Source organism: Physeter macrocephalus, chromosome 17, assembly GCF_002837175.3.
Source record: "Physeter macrocephalus isolate SW-GA chromosome 17, ASM283717v5, whole genome shotgun sequence".
In the NCBI taxonomy this organism is placed as follows: domain Eukaryota; kingdom Metazoa; phylum Chordata; class Mammalia; order Artiodactyla; family Physeteridae; genus Physeter; species Physeter macrocephalus.
Window position 1 is genome coordinate 53,231,113 of NC_041230.1, and position 22,515 is coordinate 53,253,627.

At 53.5% G+C, this 22,515-nt stretch overlaps 2 protein-coding genes across 10 annotated transcripts in view; one reads left to right on the forward strand and one right to left on the reverse strand.

The window, feature by feature from the left end:
• MTHFSD (methenyltetrahydrofolate synthetase domain containing) overlaps positions 1–22,515 on the reverse strand; it is a 145,949-nt gene that overhangs the window by 16,910 nt on the left and 106,524 nt on the right. For 4 of the 9 annotated variants that reach the window (XM_055079047.1, XM_055079050.1, XM_055079049.1 and 1 more), the window contains 2 exons: positions 1,276–1,379; positions 595–708 (listed from right to left, as the gene is read on the reverse strand). In XM_055079047.1, the coding sequence (XP_054935022.1) occupies positions 595–708; positions 1,276–1,338 (177 nt within the window). In that variant the 5' untranslated portion in view covers positions 1,339–1,379. Of the gene's footprint in view, positions 1–448; positions 563–594; positions 709–1,275; positions 1,380–2,636; positions 3,569–4,988; positions 5,065–22,515 lie in introns of those variants that run through there. The other 5 variants (XM_007109235.4, XM_007109234.4, XM_028477695.2 and 2 more) reach the window with 5 other exon arrangements.
• On the forward strand, positions 11,652–14,378 carry FOXC2 (forkhead box C2). The gene is made up of 2 exons (XM_024125002.3): positions 11,652–13,606; positions 13,932–14,378. Exon 1 carries the CDS (start codon positions 11,923–11,925, stop codon positions 13,426–13,428), a length of 1,506 nt encoding a protein of 501 aa, XP_023980770.1. The 5' UTR covers positions 11,652–11,922; the 3' UTR covers positions 13,429–13,606; positions 13,932–14,378.

The following is a 22,515-nucleotide window of genomic DNA, read 5'->3' on the forward strand; positions in this document are numbered from 1 at the left end:
TTATTAAATTATAATAAATTGAAGCAACCCTGGGGGAATTTTTCTTCTTGAAAAGGGGCCTATTATATCTAAGTTAAGAAACACTGTTCTAATTCACATATTTTGGGGACTCATTTATCAGATCTCTTACTCATGGGTTATCAAGTTTCAAAGAATTACAGTATTACAAACGTAGCAGATGAAATATATTGTAATCATTCGCTCCTGGAGCGGTACATTAGAATCGGGATGCCTCAAAGTCACGGTCTCAAAGTCTCTTCTCTTTGAATTCAGAGGTGTTCAGGACTTCTGACCGACAGACAACGGAAGAGCTCTGGACTGTCCTGGAACAAACAACTCCAAGGACACGTTCTGCACTGGAGGGAGTCAGAAGCACCATCTTGGCCAGCCACCTGGGGAAGGTGCGCCGCTCAGTAGCCAGGGCTCAGGCTCAGGGAATGGGATATACCTGCAGCGCCAGCAGCCGGATGCCTTCCAGAGGTTTATCAGGGTCCACTTTAACTTCCTGCGTTCTGGCAAAAATCTCGAGGTCTTTGATGTTTTGGCAAGCCAGATAAGAGCCCTGGTTAGGCAGACAGACAGAGGTGCACTTACGTTGAGGACGAAGAAGCGGGCGTTTTTCTGGGGTGCGTCAGGGTTGACTTTAACGGTTCTGGCCATTTTGAACGCCTGCAAACGTGGGAAATGCTCAGCGGCCCGAGAAGCACCCTGTTTTTAAGTGCAAGTACACGTTACTGAGAGGCCACCACCCTGGGCCGCCCTCAGCCTGATGCTCCAGCATCTCCCCCAGACAGGCGCGGGGGCCGATTCTGAGACCAGGTCTGGGGCCACCCGAGAAATGTCTAAGGAAGCAGCCAGGTAGAAAGGGCTGAGAAGCCAGCCTCGCTGGCTGGGGCTCCCTCTCAGAGCACCTCACTCCTTAGGAGCCAACTGTGTGAAAAGGCACCACAACAATCGAACGCTTCCAGCCAGGAGAAATATTTCACTCTGTACCAAACGGGGAACAGTAGCCTTAGCACCTCCTCAGGGCAAGATGCAACCCACCCACCAACCCTGCACAGAAAGGCAAGAGGCGCTCGAGAGTGAAGGTTAAGTAACATGATGAAGGACATCTCAAAGCATAAAAACACCCCGGCCAGCTGGTTCAGATTTCACACCACTCACTGTTCACCGAGTTCAAATCCACCGTGAAGCAGCATGGTAACTGTGTCACTACTGTCACTCATTTAGGGGTACCCTGCTTTCATTGTGAACGCTCCAGGAATGCTTCAGTACCTTGAAGTTGGGAATCCTGTGATGAACAGGCCGGGGGAAATCAGCTAAATTTTGTGCCTCCATGTAGTCCCAAATCTGCCCACGAATGTCCTGTTTGGAAACACCTATGGCAACAAAGGGGGTGACTGATAAACTCACAGACAGGAAGCCCACAGCGCAGCAGTCCCAGGGCCCAGCGCCCGCCCGCCCCCGCTGCACCCCCAGCTCTGCCCTGCCAGGCAGAACCTAGGGCTTCTGATCCCTACATCGAAAAACTAGGGTCAGTGATAAGTTTTTACACCTCAATAAACTGCTAGAGTCCAAACACAGTGTAAATCCAACGTAACCCAAGTGTTTACTTAAGCTAGTTCTAAGAACCTGTAGCGGCGGGAGAACAAAGGCAACCCAAGCCGTGGACCCAGGCATTCCTAACTCCTCAGTGGAGATACGAGTTCTGCTCAGTTAAGGCTCTGTGATCTCACTCTCAGTCTAGGGGTCTTGAGACAGCTATGATTACTTCACTCCTGCTGTAAGTCCTGTTCGCTTCTCTTAGACCTAAGCGATCTGTAACCCAGCTACTATTTTGGATTATGAACTACAATCCCCTTTATTGCGGGAATCTTTATTCTGGACCTCACTTTGGTAATGGATTTTTAGGCAACAAATGTTCCTTAATGACGTGACTGGGAAAGTCCTAAGAAAACCCGCATCAACCGTGTGCCCTTCCTGGAGTGGAGAACTATGAAAAGCAGTTTCCAGTTAAGCAAGAAAAAATAAAACCAGCACATTCACATAAACAATTTTAAAATAGTCACTGAATTTTTGTTTTTCTTAGTCCAAAAGGATATCCCTGCACTCCTACAGAAGTCTGTTTCAAATCACTTTGGTGTGATGGGGCACCTCTCATCACCCAGGCAGGAAAGAGGGGCAGGTTTAACCTCTCAAGTCCTCAGTCTCCCCTATGTGAGTGGAGGCTGCTCAAAAGTGGCACAAGGGAGCAGCCCCACAGCCAGAGAGAGCTGGGAGCCACCCACCTGGGTGGCGGCGTGTGGCTGGCAGCTGGCTTCTCACCATAAACGTTTATGAATTGTGTGGCTTTGAATCTTGTGACTAAATTACATTTTAAAAGCTTCATTCTTTTGTAAATGGAGTTTTAAAGCATACGAAGGCATCTATACTGAAGAGCCTCTCTCCCCACGGTCTGCCAGTACCAGGTCCCTTTTCCCCCAAGGCAATAAGTGCGCCTATTTGTTCTACCGAATTCTTCCCCAAGCGTCTCAGACGTCTCACTGGAGACACTCAATTCTTGCCCTCATCTTTCCCTAAGAGGCGTGCTAAACATGCAGCTACATATACTGCTTTGGACTCTGCTATTTACTTACTATCTTGCAGATTGGTCCATATGGTAGACAACAGCACCCTCATCCTTTTCTGCAGTTGCACAGTTTTCCACGATGGGGGCAGGTCAAATTTTACTCAAGACTGATGGGCAACAGGTGGTTTCCAACCTTGTAACTGATGTATGCCTTTACAGCCCTTGCCCATTTTAGAGCGATTTGTTAAACCTCTACGTGTAGTGTTAAGGTGTTAAGGGCCAGCCAGAGCCAAAGGTTTCCACTGCTTATGCCCACAGGCTAGACATAGATTCCCTTGGAAGAGCACCCATACCAGGCCCTTCACAGCCAGACCCCAGAGCTTCCTGGACTTCCTGCAAACACTGCTGGTGCCTCTTGACCCTAGCTGTGCTTCTGAACCACTGCAGAAATCAAGAATGTAGCACAGGGAGATCAGCTCTGTGCTTTGTGACCACCTAGAGGGGTGGGATAGGGAGGGTGGGAGGGAGGGAGACACAAGAGGGAAGATATATGGGAACATATGTATAGGTATAGCTGATTCACTTTGTTGTAAAGCAGAAACTAACACACCATTGTAAAACAGTTATACTCCAATAAAGATGTTTAAAAAAAAAAAAGAATGCAGATTTGAGTGTACTTAGGGAACACGCATCTCCAAAGATACAGGCCAAGACTACACTCCTGTTGGCCTGGGTAGGGCCATGCAGGCAGTTTCCAGCACTTGGCTTGTTCTTTCCTGCTGGGAGCTCTGCATTTGCTGGTCTCTGCTGGAAAGTCTGTTCTACTCCCTGTCCCTCAGGCAAACCCTCACTCTTCAAGGCCCAGCTTTGGCATCACCTCCAGGAAGTCTTCCCTCCATGCTGTTCCAGTGCCCCGAGGATCCCTGGCACAGGGTGTGGAATGAGTTGCAAAGCTCTGCCGGCCACTTCAGCCTCATCTCGTCACCCTCACATCGAATTCAAAAAGTGGCCCGACCGTGCCGGCCCCTAGCCCCCCACACCTGTCCCCCTGTCTTTTTCAGGCCTTTGTACCTCCTCCCCTCCCCTCCCCTCCCCGGTTCTCCCTCTCCTCTCCCTTCAGGCCTAGCTGAGACGCCACCTCCCCCAGAAAGCATTCTGAGAGCTCCGTCGCAGACAGACGTCCCTCCTTTAGGACCCTCCCCCCTTGAGGAACCCAGAGCACACTCACTGCTTGTTTTTTCAAACAGAAACCATTACATCGACACAACTATTAAAAGGCTACTACATTTATCACTTTCACTAACAACCCAGAAGTCCAATAATATCGCCAACACTGCACGGTGCTGTGTGGCACACAAGAGGTGCAGGCATTGGGGCCCTTGCTTCTGAGTCAATAAATCACAAACATCCGAGTGACTCCCACTTAGAAAGCAATGGGCTAATTGCAAGGGGAGGGAGAGGATAAAGGCAGGTTCTTGCCCTCGGAAAGTTACCAAAACATGGGAAATAATTAGAATAATAAAAAGCGACACATATTAATGTGAGAAATGCATGAACCCTGTTCCATAACTGCCCAACAGGTCAGCCTGGGTCTCATTCCTTCTACCTCTAGCCCTGAGGTCATGCCTGGCATCTCCAAAGGTCTCTGTCACCATCCCACTTTACTATCGGCACCTGTTTACTGCGCTGTTTCCATGCTACCCAGACAGTAAGGGAGGAGTGGATTTATTCACGGTTGTCGAACTAGGCTTTAACAGACCCTGGGGCACCAACAGCCTTAGTAACACCTTTGCCAAGCAATTCTGCAATCAATAACCAAAGCTCAGGGGCTCTGGGGCGAGCCTCCCCAAGGCCTGGGGAAGCGCCTGGGACAGCCTAGGTCTCGGAAACCACCCGTTAAGAGGTCTGTGATGCAGCACCCCAGCGTTTAGGTTAAATTGGCTTCCAGTCGTGCCCCAGCCAGCAGCTGTGAGCCTCCGTTTCTCCTGCTGTAAAGAGGACGTGCGTGCTACGGGAGACACATCTCACGGGGGCGCACGGACAGTACCACGTACCCAGAAGATGGCCTCCATTCCTCTTCCCCCCTGCTCCACTGACAAGTGTCGGGTATCCGGGTCCCAAGCCGCCGCAGGTTCCACCCCGCAGCCGGCTCCGACCCCTCTGAGACCCCGCCCGCCCCTCCACGTCCCGTCTGCCCAATCCCCGGGGACCCCTCCGCCTCCCCGCCCGTCTCTCAGCGGCCCCTCCGCCTCCCCGTCCATCTCTCAGCGGCCCCACCGCCTCCCCGGCCCGTCTCTCAGCGGCTCCTCCGCCTCCCCGGCCCGTCTCTCAGCGGCCCCTGAGCGTCCACGCCCGTCTCTCAGTGGCCCCTCCGCCTCCCCGCCCCGCCTCTCAGGTGGTCCCTCCGGCGGCCCCTCACCCGCCCTCGGCTCCATGGCGACGCCGTCAGTGCGCGACACCGCCGTCAGTGCGCGACACCTCCCCCAGCGGAGCCCGGCACGAAGTGACGACACCTGCGCGCGCCCTCCAGGCGCCTGCGCACTGGCCTGGGGTGGGGGTGGGGGCGGTGGCGTAGCCGCGGAGGCCTGGTGGGCACGTTCCGCGGCGCGCATGCGCGTGCGGCTCCGCGGGCCTTGCGAAGGGAGGTGGGCGTGGGGCCTGAGGGTTTGTTCTCTGAGCAGCCCAAGCATAGAGCCCGTTCTCCGACGAGCGTTTGCCGGGCGCTGGGGAGCTACCGAGTGAACAACCCCTGGCCTGTCGGAGCCCACTGCCAATTCAAACACAGCTACCTCCTCTTCTATTCCCCAGAGGCCCCCTACTCCGGGAAGCCGGCCTGGATTGCTCCTCCATGCCGCGATCCCTCTCCTGTGAGACCCTACAAACGTTAAATGCCACAGTTTATTTTCTGTTCCCTGACTTCCCCCTGCATCATCTGCACACACACACACACACAGCCCTCCTAAAGTGCTAAACAAATAAATAAATAATTCTAATAACAAAGGCTGGCTCCCGAGAAGCTAGAAGACTCCCTTGCCCCTGGGGAGCCGCTCTGCTTCATTCGGTCCTTTACAGGCCCCCTAGGGCCTCCCTTGCTTATCGTCATCGTGAGAGACCCGGTGGTCACTTTGAGGCAGGATGGTGATTCCAAGTCTGGTGTATTCCCTGTGGCTCAGAACACCCATCCCACAGTCTGCAAATTCGGTGAAAAACATATAGCCTCCTCAACTCTTTCTCTCCCTGCCCTGTCAACAATCAAAGCCCAGAGAGCAGTCGCTTCTTGCAGGCTCTGATAATGAATCTTTTTACCCTACTGGGTTAATTACAGGCTTGCAAGTTGGTGGTATAAGAAACCAAAATTTCATAGACATTGAGTTGTGTGTTCAGAAGTCATGCCTTCGTGCATACGCTATTGACTGTGTATATATAGTTATGAAATTACGTAAATGTATGTTTCCATATACACTACTTATATCGAAGTTTGTATTTTAACTTTTGAAGTAGACTCTAATTTCCAAGACGCTAACCCTAATCTCAAAGAGGCAGCAAATTAATGGGCTAAGAGATCCCGATTCTCTCACTTGTAGCTGAAAATCCGTGGTTACTTGAGATCTCTAAACCTAAGTTTCCTCGCCTGTAAAATGGTGACATTAACAGTACCTACCCCAAAAGAGGATTAAATGAGATGTCACAGGCAGAACATCTTGGCACACAGTATGCATGCGTTATATTTTCCCTTATTTATTAGGGAGGAAAGTCTTGGAAAAGTCATACGTTCGTTCAATAAACACTTCTTGTGCACTGTTATGCCCCAAGGTACCCTGCAAGGCACTGGGGCTGCAGAGAGAAACAAGACAGAGTCACCAGCTGCCTGAAGAGGTAGGACATGTGTGGCAGACACGAGACTGCTGAACAAAAGTCAGCTCACCCATCTGCCTGGGCACAGGGAAGACTGAACTTCCTGTCCCGGGGGTGTGTTGGGGCCACATGATCTGTTCAGGCCAATGAGTTGTGAATGGAAGTGACATGTGTCACTTGGACACTTAATTCCCAGGGCAGAATCTGCCTCTCCTGCCCCTGCCAAGGTGACAGGAGAGGCAGCCTGTGAAAACCCAGGCCCCTGAGTGACACCCAGCTGGGGTTGGCTCAAGACGAAGTCAATGAGACTCGGGTTGTTTGTAACTGCAGCAAACACCAGCCTCAACTGACTGATACGCTGCGTAAGCCAACCAGTTGCATAGCACCATGCATAAGGGCAACTGTATAGAACTGGCATGAAACGGGCAGCAGAAAGAGGTATGCAATTGACTCTCTTTAAGAAGAAACATATGTATATCTTTAATATTCTGTTTCGGAAACATCTACAGTACTCTATTGGATTTCTTGCGATTTTGATGGTATTAATTGTGGTGATGCTTGAATTATTAAGATAGATAAGCTCCTTAGACAATCAGCTTTTGGTTGTTGTTTTTTTAAAACAACCACAAGTTAATGTGATAAACTCCATGGTTGTTCAAGATTGTTTTCCAGAAACTTCCAGAACACAAGGAGAGGGGACATTGGGGGCCAAATTAGGCCCCCACATTAGTGTCTGCAACATGGAAACCCTAATTTCCTTCCACGGAAAGATGTTTGCTCTGTGTCACATCCCTTTTTAAATTTCCAGAGGAACAAAGGTGGTTTTCTCCCAATTTTTTTTTTAATTTTGAAAAATTTCAAACTTAGAGAGAAATTGCAAGACCAATAAACAATGAATGCTCACATACCATAGGTTCAGCAATTGTCCTCATTGTAGTACATTTTAGATAACTTTCTCTTTCCTTCTCCTCTCTGTCCACACCCTCCCCCTTGGTTGAATCTTTTAAAAGTTGCAGAGATGATGAATATCAGCTCTAAATATTTTGACATGCATCTTTTAAAAACAAGACATGTTCTCACTTGACCACATATAATTATCACACTCAAAAATTTTAACCTTGATAAAAGATTATTACCTAAGACACACGTGAGATGCAAACTTCCCCAGGTAATCTCCTCTATTCGTGTTTTTAAAAAATTTCCTCCATCTAGGATTAAGTATTGCATTCAGTTGTTCAGTTTCTTTAATCTTTTAACCAAGAATAGTCCTTACCCCTGTTATTTTGTTGTTTATGGTGCTACCATTTGTGAACGGTGGTTTGGACAGTTTTCGTCAGGGACACACTTTTTGTCCTGGAAATAATTTCTAGGAGCTGGACTGCAAACGGGTTTCTAAGAAGCAGCATTGGCTCCGATGAACTCAAGGGTTCATCAGATCCCAAGTAGCTTTTGGAAGCCTGAGACTGCTCTCATTCCTGGTCCCTTTCCCTAAAACCTCATGAGCCCAGGAGAGAAATGTATTGAAAATAGTGAGGAGAGACACAAAAATCCTTTCACTTGTCTAATCTGTTGTTCCTCAAAAGCAGAAGCGGCTGCAGAGGTGTTTAAAGTCTCCCTTAACTTTGGTTAAAGTTAAGGGCTGTTAAAGCCAACGTCAGGCACACACATGCGGCCCAAACATTTTTGATGAGTTCCCTGAAACTCACGCCACACATCGGGCAGAGAGACAGCTGTCCTGGAAAGACACGGAGGAGAGCAATTTGTTAACAACTCTGGCAAAAATAGACCCAGACTTGTAGACACCTAAGAGGCGCAGGTTTTATTTGCTTAAAACCTCAGCGAGTCTCCCTACAGGGGATTTCTTGCTCCCCAAGCAGTTTCAAAGACATTTCTGTTTTCCAACACATCATGTTCTTGACACATCGCAAAGCTATGGAAAATGTTTTGTTTTTTCTTGATCGACGCGCTGCGCAGTTTATTTACCTTCTCTCTCAGAGATTTTGAACTTTATTCCTGCCATGCAATGCTAAGGTGCATCCATAAGGTGTCAGCACCTCCATTGTAACCAGAATGCTTGAGTTTTCCCCCCCACCCCGCCCCACTATTTCAGGAGTAGTTCCCCGATGGGCCTCAAGGTGGCGCCAACACCACAGGTCCGCCCGAGCCGCCTCCAGGTGCAGGAGCCCGCGGCGCCCAGGCAAGGACTCGGTGCGGTGGGGCGCGGGGCCGGGGGTGGGGGAGTGACTTGAATATCTTCTGCCTTTATGGTCGCTTATTATTCTACTAATGCACAGGGCTCTCTGGGGCCCGATTTGGCTTTCGGCTCACTGACAGCAAGGTCAAGAAAGGAAGAAATCAGCAGCCCCCAATCCAAAATACCTTGGCAGGAAAAAGAAAAGATCGGAAACATGGTTTTTGCAAAGTCCAGGTGTGTGGAAGGTGTTGTTTTAATAACCTGAACAAACATCTCTCCCGGAGTCCTACCGAGCGGAGAAGAAACCTAATTCCAGGGGCAAAGGAAAATGTCTCTCTCACCTTTTCTGTCTTGATTATAAGGATTTTTTCCCTCCCATCCCACTTTTTTTTGGGGGGGGGGCGGATAATTTAGACCATTCAGTCTAGTTCTTTTCAGATGTCATTGGTTTAAACCTGGACACCCTTGTAAATATAAACTCAGGCAGAAACTGCCATTTGGGGATTTATTTTCCGTGGTCCTTAGCTATTTTGGTTTTTGCCCTGTGCTGTGATAAGGCTTTTTTTTTTTTTTTCTTAAAGCACCTCGTAAAAGCAGAGTAAATAATATTCCTCCAGGAAGTCTACAGACTGAGGAGTGTTTCTTGATCAATAGTTTGCATTTCCAGTAAAATTGTGAGAACTCGGGCTGCCTGTCACGTACTCCAGGAGAAGGACACTTTTTGCTAGAGGTTTTTTTTTCTTTTTCTTTTTTTTTTTTAATGGATGTGAAAATACTAGAGGTAGGAAAAAATAATAAAGTTGTAGTGGGAGTTGGAGGGTTGCGGAGAACGCTCAAACCATTCACCTGTGAGCTGAGGACTGGAGAGTTTATTTTACTTCGTTGCCCCCCAAAAAATCAAGTTAGAGAAAGAACCCAGAGCACCCATAAAAAAATATAGCGAATGTTTCAGAAGCAGAATATTCGAGGTAATAGGAAACTATTTTGTACTTTCCCTTTGATTTTGAATTTATCAGGAGATAATACCATTCAAAGATAATGCATATGAATGTTTTTCTTTTGTTCTGTTAGTGAAAATGAATGAAGTGTCCCCAATGCGTTCTACTCACCTCCCCCAAAGCTAAGACTGACCGTAGATTCTCTCAAACCCTTTTCCTGGGAATCTAATAAACAACTGATGGGAGAGTGAGGAGGGGAAAAGGAATCCTGAAATACAGAAGTTTTATCCGAAGTCTTCTTCCCTACCCAACCGGACCGACAACTTCCAGAAGAATTCTGACCAGCATTTAGCCCGTCTTATAGATGTCCTGCCCCTTCAGGGAAGCGAGCGGAGGGGGACCTGATTATTCGAGGTGTTGAAGAAATAAATACTCAGTCCACAAATAAACAAACTTTCTGGGACTCCTAGAGAGAAGGAGAAAGCTTTGAAGGGCGAGGATCTCCGAGTCGCTCCAGGTCGATATCCCAAGTAATACCATCTCCGGAGGTGTCTTTAACCATTTGCAATCGCTGACCCCAGCCTCTCGCGGAGCCCCAGTGCCCAAATCACCTTATCAAACAGCAGCCAAACAGAAAAGACTGAAATACAGAAGGTTAACTTGGAGAATCCCAAGGGGCTTCTCCAGGAACTGGAGGCAAGGGCTGCGCCCAGGGTTGTGGGTTCCGGCTGGCGGGGCGGCTGTCGGAGCCCGCTCTACGGACGCGCGTCCAGCGCGAAGCCCCAGCGGAGCGCAGAGCGCGGAGTGCAGGGCTCAGAGCGCAGGGCGCGGGGCGCGGCTCGGGTTTCTCCTCGCGCGCGGAGGAACCCGGCTTTCCCGGGCCCGGGTGGCGGGTGCATTGTTCCCATCTTCGGGGAGCGCGGGAGGCAGCCTGTCAAAGGGAATTTATCTCTGGGAAAAGGGACACACGCTGCGAAGCTGGAGTTGGTGGGCTGCAAGCGTCTACACGGGAGGGGAAATGAACAGAATTATTTCAAATTATTTCACTCTCTTCCCCAAACCCCACAAAACGGCTCCCGATGTCGTGGATGATTTACTGAATCCACGGCGAATTTAGAGGATTATATTGTCAAGACGTCGCTACTTTCCCCACTTCGCCTTTCCCCTATAGACGCCTCGGCCTGCCTCCTCAGGTTGGGGTGAGGGGCACTCGGTTTCTAGAATTTGCCTCTAAAACCTTTATAGGTTATTCTTGACTGCCCTGAACCTGGAAACTTCCCGTTGATTATTAATTATTTGCTTAAATAATGACAACATACAGCGGAGGCTCCTCCATTCCAGTCCAGCACGTTTACTGGGAAGCCATTACACCTGGACCCCGATAATTAGGAAATCTAATTATTCGCCTCATCACTCATTAATAAGAAAAATAGTCCCAGGTTCTTTGCTACTTACAAGGTCTTTGGGGAGATACTGGACTACATTAATCAATTCGATTTTATACCTCAAACTGACTTTTATCTCCGAAGGAGCGTCGGGTTTTTTTGTTGTTGTTGTTGTTGTTTTCTTTTGCTCTGGGCACGTGGGCCCATTAACCAAAATGTGATAATAAAATAAATTTTAATAAGATATAACTTTTAAAAACATCTTCTCAAGTTAAGACTGAGCGGCAGGAGTCTGGTTTTGCGCGGCTGGGTCTTAGAGCCGACGGATTCCGGCGCTCCTCGTCCTGATTGGTGCCAAGTCCCCACAGCGGCCGGGTTATTGGTCCAAAGTTCCCGGAGGGGGCGTGGCCGGAGGAAAGTAAAAACTCGCTTTCAGCAAGAAGACTTTTGAAACTTTTCCCATTCCCTAAAAGGGACTTCGCCTCTTTTTCCGGGCTCGGCAGGGTAGCACTCTGGACCCCGGCTCTCCGACCCTCAGGGCTGCCGATTTGCTGGGGGCGCTTGGAGAGCCGCCTTCCCCTTCCTGACGCGGACCGAGGGGCCAGCCTTGGTCCACCGCGCGCGCGGCGTCTCCGCTCCGTCCCCGGCCGCCCGCCCGGGCTGCCACCCGCCGAGTCCCGAGAGCGAGCGAGCGAGCGAGCGAGCGAGCGAGCGAGCGGGGGCCGGCGCTGCGTTCGCCCGGGCGCGCCCTCCAGGATGCTGCTCCGCCCGGTCCGCTGAAAACGAGCGCCCCTTCCCGGCCCAAAGGCGGGCGCCCCTTCCCGGCGCCTCCTCCAGCTCACCCCTGAGGCTTCTAGGCGCCCGGGGCTCCCCTCGCCGGCTCCCTTCCTCCCTCTCTCGCTCTCTCGCTCGCGCTCGCTCTCGTAGGGCCTTCCTCGCGGTCCGTGCGCGCAGGCGGTGGCTAGCCGTCTCGGACGCAGCATGCAGGCGCGCTACTCTGTGTCCGACCCCAACGCCCTGGGAGTGGTGCCCTACTTGAGCGAGCAGAATTACTACCGGGCGGCGGGCAGCTACGGAGGCATGGCCAGCCCCATGGGTGTCTACTCGGGGCACCCGGAGCAGTACGGCGCGGGCATGGGCCGCTCCTACGCGCCCTACCACCACCACCAGCCCGCGGCGCCCAAGGACCTCGTGAAGCCGCCCTACAGCTACATCGCGCTCATCACCATGGCCATCCAGAACGCGCCCGAGAAGAAGATCACCCTGAACGGCATCTACCAGTTCATCATGGATCGCTTCCCCTTCTACCGGGAGAACAAGCAGGGCTGGCAGAACAGCATCCGCCACAACCTCTCGCTCAACGAGTGCTTCGTCAAGGTGCCGCGCGACGACAAGAAGCCAGGCAAGGGCAGCTACTGGACGCTGGACCCGGACTCCTACAACATGTTCGAGAACGGCAGCTTCCTGCGGCGCCGGCGGCGCTTCAAGAAGAAGGACGTGCCCAAGGAGAAGGAGGAGCGGGCCCACCTCAAGGAGCCGCCCCCGGCGGCGTCCAAGGGCGCCGCGGCCGCCCCCCCGCTAGCGGCCGCCCCCACGGAGGCCGAGAAGAAGGTGGTGATCAAGAGCGAGGCGGCGTCGCCGGCGCTGCCGGTCATCACCAAGGTGGAGACGCTGAGCCCCGAGAGCGCGCTGCAGGGCAGCCCGCGCAGCGCGGCCTCTACGCCCGCCGGCTCCCCCGACGGCTCGCTGCCGGAGCCCCACGCAGGCGCGCCCAACGGGCTGCCCGGCTTCAGCGTGGAGAACATCATGACGCTGCGAACGCCGCCGCCGGGCGGCGAGCTGAGCCCCGCGGCCGGGCGCGCGGGCCTGGTGGTGCCGCCGCTGGCTCTGCCCTACGCCGCCGCGCCGCCCGCCGCCTACGGCCAGCCGTGCGCGCAGGGCCTGGAGGCTGCGGGCGCCGGGGGCTACCAGTGCAGCATGCGCGCCATGAGCCTGTACACCGGGGCCGAGCGGCCGGCGCACATGTGCGTGCCCCCCGCGCTGGACGAGGCCCTCTCGGACCACCCGAGCGGCCCCACCTCGCCCCTGAGCGCCCTCAACCTCGCCGCCGGCCAGGAGGGCGCGCTCGCCGCCGCCGGCCACCACCACCAGCATCACGGCCACCACCACCCGCAGGCGCCGCCGCCCCCGCCGGCTCCCCAGCCCCAGCCGGCGCCGCAGCCCGCGGCCGCCGCGGCCCAGGCGGCGTCCTGGTATCTGAACCACAGCGGGGACCTGAACCACCTCTCCGGCCACACGTTCGCAGCCCAGCAGCAGACCTTCCCTAACGTCAGGGAGATGTTCACCTCGCACCGGCTGGGGATTGAGAACTCGACCCTCGGGGAACCCCAGGTGAGCAGCAACGCGAGCTGTCAGCTGCCCTACAGATCTACGCCTTCTCTCTACCGCCACGCAGCTCCATATTCCTACGACTGCACGAAATACTGACCTGCCCGGCGCTCCTCTGCCCTGGCCCGCTCCGGCTTCGCCTCCCACACGCCACCCTCTCAAAGAGTTCGGGCTGCAGAGACGCAAAAAGAACCCAAACTTGCCCACCGCTTTTCCCGCAGACCCGGGAGCAGGGAGAGCGCGCGCGCGCCAGCCTCCGCCCTCTGCGAAGCTGCAGGTAACTTTAATTCGCCGCCCCGTTTCTGAGATCCCAAGAGGCCCCAGTACAGGGACGCGGCCCAACGAAATGAATAATGATTTTAAAACCCCCCACACCCCTTCCAGGATGGCTGTGCTCACTGCTCCACTCGGGGTTTCAAAAATTATAACTTACGGACCAAATCGCACAGCGACCCAGTAATGACTCTCTGTAGAGACCCCCATCGGTCTATGGGGGTCTCTACAGATTATGTATGTGCTGTGTGTACTTTTAAATTTCTCTAACCGTGCTGTACAAATGTGTGGATTTGTAATCAGGCTATTTTTTTTTTGTTGTTTTTCAGAGCCGTTAATATAATATTTAAAGTTGAGTTCACTGGATAATTTCTCATCTTGCCCGACCATTTCTAACTGCCAAAGTGAAAATTCAAGAAACCTATGCGGGGTTTCCCCCCTGTACAATTATGAGATATAATGCTTTTCCCAGTTGTAGGTCTTTTACAAAACAAGAAAATAATTTATTTTTTGTTGTTGTTGGCGGATAAAGAAGTCAAGTATCTGATACTTTTTATTTACAAAGTGTGATGGTGTTGTATAGTAGATTCCTCACCCAGCATTCCTAAAAGAAAAAAAAAACACTAAAAATTTAACTTGACCTGTGTTTGTCTTATGTGGTCTTAATTGTTGTACTTGCCTTAAAATAAACCCATGTTGTTTTTCTGCCCAAAGTCCGGACAGTGTGTTTGTATTCTCGAATTTTAAAAAACCACGTGTGTTCACAAACCCACCTGTTTTGATTATTTTTGTTACACAGGTGGGTAAATGTGTAGACATCTACAGATGATCACAGAAGGCTGGGGGGAACTCCCCTGCTGTCCTGCTAGTGTCACAAAAGGCTTTCGATTAATTCAGAATGCCACCCTGACTGAGGCCATCAAGAAACAGTCCTGCTTGGACGTGGCTGCCTGAAGGGCTGTGAGCCGTAATGACATTTGCCGTAATGCATTTTGTTAAACGCAGAAAAACATGCCAATAGTCAAAACAAACAATGCCATTCCATCCCCATGTCCAGCCATCTCCAATTTAGGAGGTGAGGGAGAGGAGAATAAACATTTTCCATTAGCTAACAACAAACCAGGGGGAGTCCTGCTTTTCCTCAGTTGCCTAAAATACGGACTTCCTTCCCCACTTTAATAGTTCTCCAGAAAAGGATTTGAACCCGGAGGGCGAAGATCCAAAGGGGATCGATTCTGTACGTTTAATGACCATCCCTGGCGGTGACCAGATCAGAGGTGACTCTTTGACCTCTTTACTTCTGGATTTGATTTCTAAATCTTTACCCTACTGCAGTGAAAAATTTTAAAGCCTCGTCGCACTTCAAAAATAATTTACAATGCTTTCAGAGTTTTAAATTTGTCACCTTTTCCAGGACTTGAAATAATAGATTATTTTTCTTTTCAATTTTGATACCTCGGCCTTAAAATTTTAAATAGCGATGCAGCCTTTGTGAGGTGTGGCTGCGCGGGGGAGGCGGGGGGGATGGCTTTACTATCTGTTTCACTGGCCAAAACACGCAACTCCCCTCTTGGTCTCTGTGTGTGACTTTGGGGTCCAGAGCTCCAAATTGGGAATTAGTTTCCCAGCCCAGCAGGTGAGAAGGCACTCTGTACCTTGCCTAGAGTGCAGCTCCTGTGAACTTAACACTTCACGAGATGATGTTTTTCCAGAAGGTGATCTTGCTGGATGCAGTAGCCTTGACTGTAACCTGGGCGTTATGTTGTTTTTAACACGGCATTTTGTCTCTATGTTATGCTGAAATCGAATTGGGGGAAGTTTGAGCATAATAATTTCCCCCATATGTGCAACACAGATTCTTTCAATCTGTGGCCCCCGAGGTGGCACCTGGCTGAGGCTTAAAGATTGCATTTGATTCCTTTTCATGACCACAGGAGTGGTGAGCCCCCCCCCCCACCGGGGCCTTCGTGCTCACTTGAGTGGGACGGACCAGAGAGAGGGAGGGAGAGACCCCTGAGAGCATTCTCTGAGCTGCAGAATGAGGCTGCAGAGCGCTCACTGCGGACGCGGGCACGGGGGTGTCCCTGTGCTCCCCTCGAGGAGAGTGTTCTAGCTGGCCTTCTGCTTCCCCAGATATTTCAGAGTCCTCCCTGAAAGCCTGCCCTCACCTTAAGGTTTAGAACTCAGAGGAGGTCTCAGAGACACATGGAAAACAGTGGAGAGAGAAATGGAACCACGGGGTCGGAGATCTGATCTGCCCTTGACACCGCGCTGGGGTCTCCTACCTTTGGGAAAGCCTCTTAAAGAAGTCCCCGCTGTGCGTGGGCCGCTCACCTGAGCGGGTAGCTCAAGAAGGCCCCGGAGGCCCCGGCGAGGGGCCCTTCCATTCCCCTGGGAACGTGGCCACCTGGGGACAGTTGGAGGAGTTATCCAGGCCTCTGGAGGCGGCAGAATGGAGGCGAGTCAGGCCCTGGGCCGCGGAGGCCGCGAGTGCGGGAAGCGCCTGGAGGCCGGCCGCGTGCGGGGGGAGGCCCTGCGCTCGGAGCCGGGCTCAGCCCCGTCCTGCGACAGCCCGAGCGGCTTCGGGGCTCAGTGGCCCGGGGCGTCGGCTGCTCCGCGGGGTGGGAAAGACCGGACGCCGGGACTGAGCGCGGAGCCCAGGCGCCGCCGCCTGCCTTGCTGGTCTCCGCGCCACCCTACGCGTCCGCCCCCGTCGCGCAAACACCGCGCGGGGCGTCCTGGCTCCACGTCTCCATCCGCTCGCCGCCCCTTCCTCCGCCGCTCTCCTCGGGAGGCCCAGGGCCTTTCAGGAAGAGGGGAAAGGAGGTCGGGGCTGGAAGGGCCGGATTGCCCTTCTGCCGGGACTCCTTGCTAAGGCGGCTCTGTGGTCCACCGAACGCAGTTTGCGTGAAGCTGCGTCTGATAACCACGTTTCTTCCTGACCCAGTAAGATACAGCCGGGCAGGCCTCAAAGATACAGCAAATAAAATGGAAGTGACCCTTACACCACAACAGAGACCGTTTCCCTCAGAGGCAGCCCTGCGTCCCCGACTGGCCTTGGCTGGGTGGACCGTGTCTCTAACCAGGGTCCAGTTTTGACAGATAAAGGCCGCCAGAGAGACCCAGTGGCCTCTGAGCACCCTGCACGTAGTTCTTAGCCCTGGAGAGGCCGCAACTGGAGTAGCCTTGCTTCTTGTAAGACTCGGAGAGCCACCCAGGCTCACTGCTTTCAGGGAGAGAGGCTGAAAGTTGGGCTTGTCCCACGGCCATCTTGGGTCTGGCGGCCCTCACTGCTCTGGTGCAAGTGGCTTGCCCCCGAGGACGCCAAAATCGGTAGCGACATGCGTCCTCGAGTTGCTGGAGCAGTGGGCTAGGGGTTAGAGGACCGCATCTCGCTGTGCGGACAAACTCCTTCCCTCCCTGGCCTTGGTCTCCTCATCTAAAATGAGCAGGTGAGTGCAAGGGCGTTTCAGGGCAGCGGGCGTATGTTTTTCCTGCATCCCCGGCTCCTGCGATGGGCCCTCGCTTATCCCCACTCCCCTTCTCTGCTCGCAAGAAGTGCATATCAGAAGTTAGTGGGAGAAGAAAACGCAGGGTCCTGGGAACTTCAGCACTGGGCTCAGAAAACTTCCCAGGTCCATCTCCTGCCCATCACCCAGGACTGCCTGCGGGGTGGGATCACCTCTGGGCCTGGGAGAGGCTTGTGAGCTTCACTCAAAGCACAGAGCAGAGCTCCCAGGTCCCCGGTGGCCGGGCGCTCACCTCCTCCATCCTCAGCCCCAGCCCGAGTCCAGAAATCTGGACGGGGGTGTTGGGCCAGGGTGGCCAATGGAAATTTATTGCTAACCATAAACCTGAGGTGAGCGGAGAGAGTGACACCGAGAAGAGACTCCCGTGACGAATAAGCAGAATGCACTGGGGTCTGGGAGCCCGTACCGGGCGTCTCGGGGGATGTGTGCCTGCGTCCTCAGGACCACGTGCTCCTGCCGTTCAGGGCGTGGTGGGAGTGGATAAGTAGAGAGTAGAGACGCCTTTGGGTGCAGCCAGGCCAGGGGTGGCTGGGGAGTGGGCGGCAGACTCCGGGTCAGCGGGACCCCCTGGTCAGAGCTCCCCCCCGAGTGCCTGCTGGCACCACATACTTGAAATGCTTTCCCAGACTTTGAGAAGCATTGCCTGCCTGCCTCTTTCTTGCCTGGCCTCAGCTCACCAAGGCATTTGAAATGTTTGCTTTTTGACATAGGCACGTAAGGAAGGGGGTGGAAAGTTTCAGGGAGTTGGGAAGGCTGGGCAGCCGCTGCCGCACCTGGGAGGACGCCACCGCCTCCACTTATGCAAGCCTTTCCCTCTCTGGCTTTTGCAACATTTCTGTTCTGCAGCAGAAGCAGACGGACACGGCTTGGGTAGAGTTTGATTCTTGAAGGTGCCTCTCTGGCGCTGCGTTTTTTCCTGGGTCAGGTCCGTGGGGACTTTATGCTGGGGCTGTGAGTGTGTGAAGGCTGGAACGGAGGAAGGGGGTGGGTTGACAGCTTGATGGACTTGCTGGCATTGATGGTCCCTTTAAGGGAATGGAGTTGGGGAGCACTGGGAGGGCTCTGTGCTCACTCCAAACGCCCACCCAGGCTGGGAGGTCATGGAGGCCAGAGAGGCCGCTCTGACCTCACGGAGGCTCAGTGGCCCTTGATCCTGGACCTTACCTTTCCAGCAGCCCCTCTGGGCGCTCTCTCTGCCCTCATGTTATTTTTCCAGATGGGTTCCCCAATGGAGATTTTCTCTCCAAGCCAAATCCACGTGCACCAACTCAGGCCCTACGCACACAGGCCAACTGAGGGTTCCTGTGACCTGGGGCATGCTACCTCAAGCTCTCCGAGCCCATTTCTCAACTGAAAAAATGATAGGATCGTCAAATAGGGTCATCGTGAGGATTAATGAACCCAACACCCGTGGGGAAAGTGCTTCGATAACCTCCAGTCCAGAGTAAGGGCTGTGAGCTATTAGGATTTACCTGGATAACAGAAGAGAAAGGATTCTTTGGTCTCAATTAACTGCATGTATCAGGCGAAATGCTGATATGCTTGGGCAGGGTGGTGCCCGGGCCCTAACTGCCCCTCTTCTCTGGGCTTCAATCAGCATCGGCTGGCTGGCCAACCATTACCTTTATGGCTCACGTCCCCTGAGAGAAGCAGAAGACACTGCTCCACGACGGATCCTTTCAAAGTGGAAGAAGAGGGCAGGGGAGGAGAGGGTGTCCTGGGTTTTGGCAGGATGTGAGGACTGTGGGTCTCCTACTTACGATGCCCCAAATCTCCCAGCTCCGGGCGTGGGGCACTCATCTCTCCTCTCCAGAAGGCCCCCCTCCCCTTTGCTTACTCCAGACACACATTACTCAGCTTCTGTGCTCACCTGCGGGTGTCAGGCCTCAGAGAATCCCCCTTTGGAGGAAACCGTGTAGGTTCCAATCCCTGTTCTGTTTACTACCTCCGTTGTCTTCCGGTGTTCTGTGCCCGGCCTCAGTTTCACCATCCGTGAAATGGGTGAATCCATCCTCCCGTCTTCCATAGATGCTGCCAGGGTTCTCAAGAACCACACGCAGTAGCTGTTATAATGCGATTATTTTCCTGGGTTTGGAACACTTCCTCCTGGGAGACCTGCGGTGGGTTAACTTCCTGGCCTCAGTTGCCTGGTCTGCAGAGTGGGAATGATAAGTATTTCTGTTTCTCAGGGTTACTGTGAGGATGGAGTGACTTCCTGCAAGGAAAGCATTTGGAACAGTGCCGGCACATCGTAGTGTTCCAGGCATCATTAGTTATTCGTATCGTCCTTATCATCATCATCCCCGCCAACATTTTTAGGTGGCCTTGCGTCTTCCCACCCTCACTCTTCTCAAACGTATGGTGGAATCATTCATTCATTCAAGTGAATGAATGAATCATTCATTCATTCATTCAAATATATATACAATTTGTTAACGATCTTCACACTTAGAAAAGTGAGGCAGGTATTTGGGAATATGGTGCAAATCATCGTTAACTTGAACGTCTGCTCTTTATCCACCGGTGAAGCAGAAGAAGGGTAGACGGGGGCGGGGCGTGGGAGGAACTCCTGTCTCTCCTCCGAAGCCTTTTTTTGAGAGGCCTCTCCGGTCCAGGCTAGTGCCTGGCCTGCCCAAGGAGCAGGCTTTCTGCCAGGGAGCTGGGAATGGTGCTTTCTGCCCTCCTCCCCCACTGAACCCAATTTGTGCTTGGGCCCCAGAGTCGGAACTGCCACGGTCCTTCCGGAAGCATGATTTCAGGGCTTTCCTGCAAAATCTGGGAGACGCGCTCCCACTGACTTCAGAGATGAACGTGCTTTTCTGGGATGTGAAGACCTATGAACCTGCAGGGAACTTTCTCGGCGTCTCCATCTGGCTCTCTGAGGCACCCAGTCGGCCCGGCTGTCTCCTAGGCTCAGCTGGTCCCCCGCCGAGCCTCCGATAGGTCCTCACCCGACAGAGCTTCCGCACGAGGGCGCATCCACACTCGGACACTCGGCGCTTGTTCCCTGCGCTCCCCGGAAATAAGCCCCAGCGCGGGGCTCCTTCCTGCAGCGTCCCCTCCTACGCTCAAGTTACACACTTCACCTGGGAGCCCAGGATTCTTCCCCCCGCCGGAGCCGGGTTGGGGCGCCCTGCCGGAGTTCTGCGGCCGAAGCCTCCCGGAGAGGTTGCTGACTGCTGCAAGCACGTGGGGCTCTCGCCTCTCCAGACCGCGACTAGAACCGGGGCTGTTTTTTCTTTACCATCAGTGCCCTGCCCACCAGCTGCGCGTGTCTCCGCCCGCGTCCCGCCCATATGCCCAAATGGGGCGGTGTTTATTATTGCACGAATTCAAGCTCCGATTTGCCTTGGAGTTGAGAAGGAGCGCCGCGGCGGCGCGCCTTCCCGGAAAGGCGAGGATGTGCGCGCCGGACTTCGGGTGCCTGGGAAACTCCAGGAAGGGCTCCTGGAGCGGAGGTGGGGGCTCCGCGCAGTGCCACCGGTTTGTCTCTTGCTCTGGGGTCTGTTAGAGCCGGTACCGAGGCTGGATCCAAACTTGAGCTTGCAGGGGGCGCTCTGGTCTGGAGGGGTTGGGTGACTCCGGCGACTGTGGTACCCGTGCGTTGCAAAAGCGCCGACACTGAGGTGGTTTTTCCATCCCAGGGTTGAAAGGGGGGCTCCGAGGAAAGCCAGGGATCCAGAGAGAAGGCAGCGCCCCGCCCTCTCTTGGCTAGAGGGCCATCCTCAAGACCCAAGCCGGGACCAGGCCAGGCGGGACCCTGGGCATAAGTTAGAATTGCACCGCTGGGGACGGAGGCCTGGATGTGTCCCAGGGCCCGAGCTGGCTCTCCCTCAAGCCACGCCTGCCCCCAAACCGGTTCTTCGACCCTGGTCGTGACTTCCTTTTTGGTACTGCAAACGTACCGGGTCCCCTGTAGTCTATTCGGAACCCCCAAACACATGAGTTACTTTCTGGATTCCGCCTTTTAGAGTGGGATTCTCCCTGCTTCTCCGTGTTCAGGGGTGGCGTGAGCACTGGCAGCCGGTCCCCAGCATGGGGTCGCCTCTCTGTGACAGCAGCAGCAGACAGGCCCCTCCCTCATTAACGCAGGTTGGGTGCCTCTCTTCCCAACTGCCGGGGAGCCTCGAGGGCCACTACAACCCTCACCTGCCAACCTCACTCCTCTGCCTCCTCTCTGGCATCCACACGGTTGACTCGACGAGACGTTAATTCAGTTATCCCAAGCTTTTTCTTTCTTTCTTTTAAACTATATTCAGCAAAGATCACAAAACAGGAACTAGTCACGTTACGTGCCGCCCCTCCAAGGCGGTGGAGTAGGGGCGACACCTCCTTCTAAGTCACGGGACGTGGCTAAATGTAAAATGAGACCGGGTGGGGAGTGCGTACACCCCAGGGTGAGTGGGGGGAGCCGCAGGAGAGCGAGCAGGCTTCCCAAACGCTTAACGTAATCACGGGCCAGCTGCGTGCACTTGTAAAGTTGTTATAACCCCCTCCTTGTTATAAACAGGAAAGCACAGAATATAAAGCAAGAGACCCGCGTTCACAAATACCAGCTCTCCTGCACCAGCTGCCAAATTCCCCTTTTATGGTGTTCCTCCTTGCAATCTCAGACCCATCAGAAAGACCTTAGTCTCTCCCCCTCAACTCTCCACAAGGGTTTATTTTGAAACCTCCCCAACCAAGCTATGGACCCGGTACTGCACGCCCTCTCCAACCCTCAGTGCCCTGTGCCACTGGCTTCGGGAGGAACTGGGCTCCTGGAGTCCTCTTCCCCAGGTCCCCAGGGAGCCCCGAGGTTTGCCCCTTCCGGGGTACTAGGCCCCCAGGGAGTACGCCTCCACCCCCCACCCCCCCAGCTCCTCTGGGGGCCTCCCAAGGATCTCTCCAGGGAGGGCTGCGTCCTCTTCTAATCAGACTCCCATCTATCTCCTCTCCCCCGCCAAAATATCTAAGAGCTCTCAAGGACCTCAGAAGGCATTTTATGAGACTGTGTCATCTCTACATTTCCTACTAAGCCTGGGAGAAGAAAAGATCTTTTGTGGGAGGCCATGGGATTTCGGGGCTCCCCCAGGCCAGAGGGAGAACTCAGCCCTGCGCCCCTCCCACCCCCACCTCTCCTTCCTGGCCTGGCAGACCCCGCTCTGAGCCACCGCGACGCACATCCTGCCTCACTGACTGTGTGTGCTTACAGCGTCAAGGGGTGGACGTGATATTTCAAACATCAGATCAGTGCGTTTATATATTGGGTGCCCGGAAATTTTTCCAAATAAACACAGCTTGATTCAACTTGGGTGGGCGGACTTATCAACAGACTAATTCTATAAACAAATGAAGGAATAACCCCGAAACCGATTGGCTGGTATCAAAAAGACACGTGGAG

Excerpts from the sequence above, each read along its gene's own strand:
- FOXC2 (XM_024125002.3), top strand. The coding sequence starts at position 11,923 with ATGCAGGCGCGCTACTCTGTGTCCGACCCCAACGCCCTGGGAGTGGTG.